Source organism: Zeugodacus cucurbitae, chromosome 3, assembly GCF_028554725.1.
Source record: "Zeugodacus cucurbitae isolate PBARC_wt_2022May chromosome 3, idZeuCucr1.2, whole genome shotgun sequence".
Taxonomy (NCBI): domain Eukaryota; kingdom Metazoa; phylum Arthropoda; class Insecta; order Diptera; family Tephritidae; genus Zeugodacus; species Zeugodacus cucurbitae.
In genome coordinates, this window is record NC_071668.1 from 13252950 (window position 1) to 13255150 (window position 2201).

The 2201-nt window shown below is 41.2% G+C and overlaps 1 protein-coding gene across 1 annotated transcript; it reads right to left on the minus strand.

Annotated features, from left to right (window-relative positions):
* Nucleotides 1-386: 386 nt before the first annotated feature.
* Nucleotides 387-1955, minus strand: Gp5_0 (leucine-rich repeat-containing protein 15). The gene has a single exon (XM_011191092.2). The coding sequence runs from the start codon at nucleotides 1953-1955 to the stop codon at nucleotides 387-389; it is 1569 nt and encodes a 522-aa protein (XP_011189394.2).
* Between the last annotated feature and the right edge of the window lie 246 nt (nucleotides 1956-2201).

The window sequence follows — 2201 nt, forward strand, 5'->3', positions numbered from 1 at the left end:
TTTTAACCTCATATAACGTAACCATTCACACTTATACATTGGTAGATGCACCATTCTAGAACAACGTTCAGGGTTCAAGAAGTCTTCTTTGTTTCCTTGTGACAACGAATTGATCCGAATCAGAACATGTTGAAGCGTGATAAACTTCGAGCTGTCGCCAGAAAAGTTGCTATGTTTGAACGCAGTTTAAACTGCTTGTCTTCACCTAATTACTTATGAAATACTCACTCTTAAATTTCCAGCAAACCAAAGAATATTTCTTATCTTGTTTTTCTTCGTACTAATTTTATTTAATAAAATTATTGAAGTTTCGCATTTCGAGCAATTATTTACAAAACAAGTAAAAAACTATCAAATATTTTTTAACAAAATATGAAATTACAAAATTAACAGTCCGGCGTATCACGCCCCGTTCCCACATTTTCATAAACATTTTCAGGAATCGACACTTCATTCATGTCACTGCTATTCATGGCACTGTTATTCATGTCACTGTCAGCCAACTGCTTTCCTGCATTCCTTCTCTCCTTAAATGTGCAGCCAACAATCGCCATCAATGCTATCAGCGCCACAGTTGCAAAAGCTATTTGATAATAAAATATTGTATCTGATTCGCAAATATTACTGGACTTGAATAGGGTCACATTCCGCTGCTTATTGTCGTAGGAACAGTACATCTCCGCTACATCCACAATGCGCTTACTATTCAGTTTCAGGAAATCCAACCAGAGGAACGACTCCTTATCACACTGCCAAGGGTTATGCGCCAACGAGAGTTGTGCAAATGAGTCGTGAAGATATTGCAATGACTCATCACTCAAATGTCTTAGCTGATTGTGACGCACATTCAAGCTGACCAATAGACGTGGCTGCGTCTCGCCGGGCGGCAGTAGTAACTTGTGTACTCTATTAAATGACAAGTCAACGGTCAGCGAACTCATATCCTTTGGGAAACAATAAACGCTCAGCGAATTATTGTTCAATTCCAAATATTCTAGGCTGTCCAGGCCATCGAAAATGCGGCAGGCTACGCTTGGCGCTATATCGAGTGTATTATTTTCCAATTTGAGTTGTTGCAAGGCAGTGAGCGTCTTAAATGTGCCCAACTCCAATTGCTGTAAGCGATTGTAGGCGATGTAGAGACGTTGGAGTTTACGCAGCGATTGGAAGGCATCAGCTGGTAGGTGACTCAAGTGGTTATTGCTCAAATCCAATACGGTTAGATTGTGAAGTTGATCGAATGTGCCGGACGGTATGGTGATCAGCTCGTTATAGCTCAAATCGAGCGTATCGAGTAGTTGTAGCGGCGCGAAGAGTCCTTTAGTCGGCGTTACCATGCGATTCTCACGCATATTTAGTTGCGTCAGTTGAGCGCCGACTGGCGCCAATAAGCCGCTTGGCAGCGCGGTCTGTATACGTGTCAGGTCAAGTGTTTCTAAATTCTGTATGTCGGCCAGCACATCCTCGTCCAACGCGTCAAAGCCACTAAGCAGTAAGCTTTTGAGTTTAGTCAGACCGCTGAGTTGCGCACGCTTTAGTGGCACATCCGTAATGCCACGATGCAGCTTTACTTGATCGGGTATGCGAACGCCAAGTTGCTGGAATATACCCTCGAACGGTATACAACCGTCTATGGTGAGTATATTGCTGCGTGGCAATAACAAACTCGGCAGATTGTCACTGATTTGCAACACTTCCGCATCGGTGCCTAGACAGCTGAGAACCATTGACACGATGTCGGATTTATTTGCTTGGAAGAAGTAGATGTTAATGTGTTCTTCATTGCTGAAATTGATGTTGAATTGCTCCATATTCAAAGTGTAGCACGTTACATTGGCGGTTGCATTTAATTGCTTGCAGTCTTCGAGATTGAACCCACTGACCGATGGCTGTCTACAAATTGCTACTATATACACGACCACTAGTAATACTTTTATACGCGTTGATTTCAACATTTTTACAGTTTCGAAACGAAATACAGTTATTAATAAATAAAAAGAAAGTGAAATTAATATTATGCGCGACGCGCTTAAATTACGTCTAACTTCGGAAACTTTAAGTCACAAACTAATTTTATCCAACAAATTGTGTAAGCAAAAGCGCAGATTGCCAAAATTTCCGTTACTTGTTATACCCACGTAACATGTTGCACTGACAGTATAATATTGGAATGGAAGTCTGATCGCGTACTCAAAATTTTA

What these genes read in the sequence shown, in the direction of transcription:
- Gp5_0 (XM_011191092.2), bottom strand. Translation starts at nt 1,955, where the DNA reads ATGTTGAAATCAACGCGTATAAAAGTATTACTAGTGGTCGTGTATATA.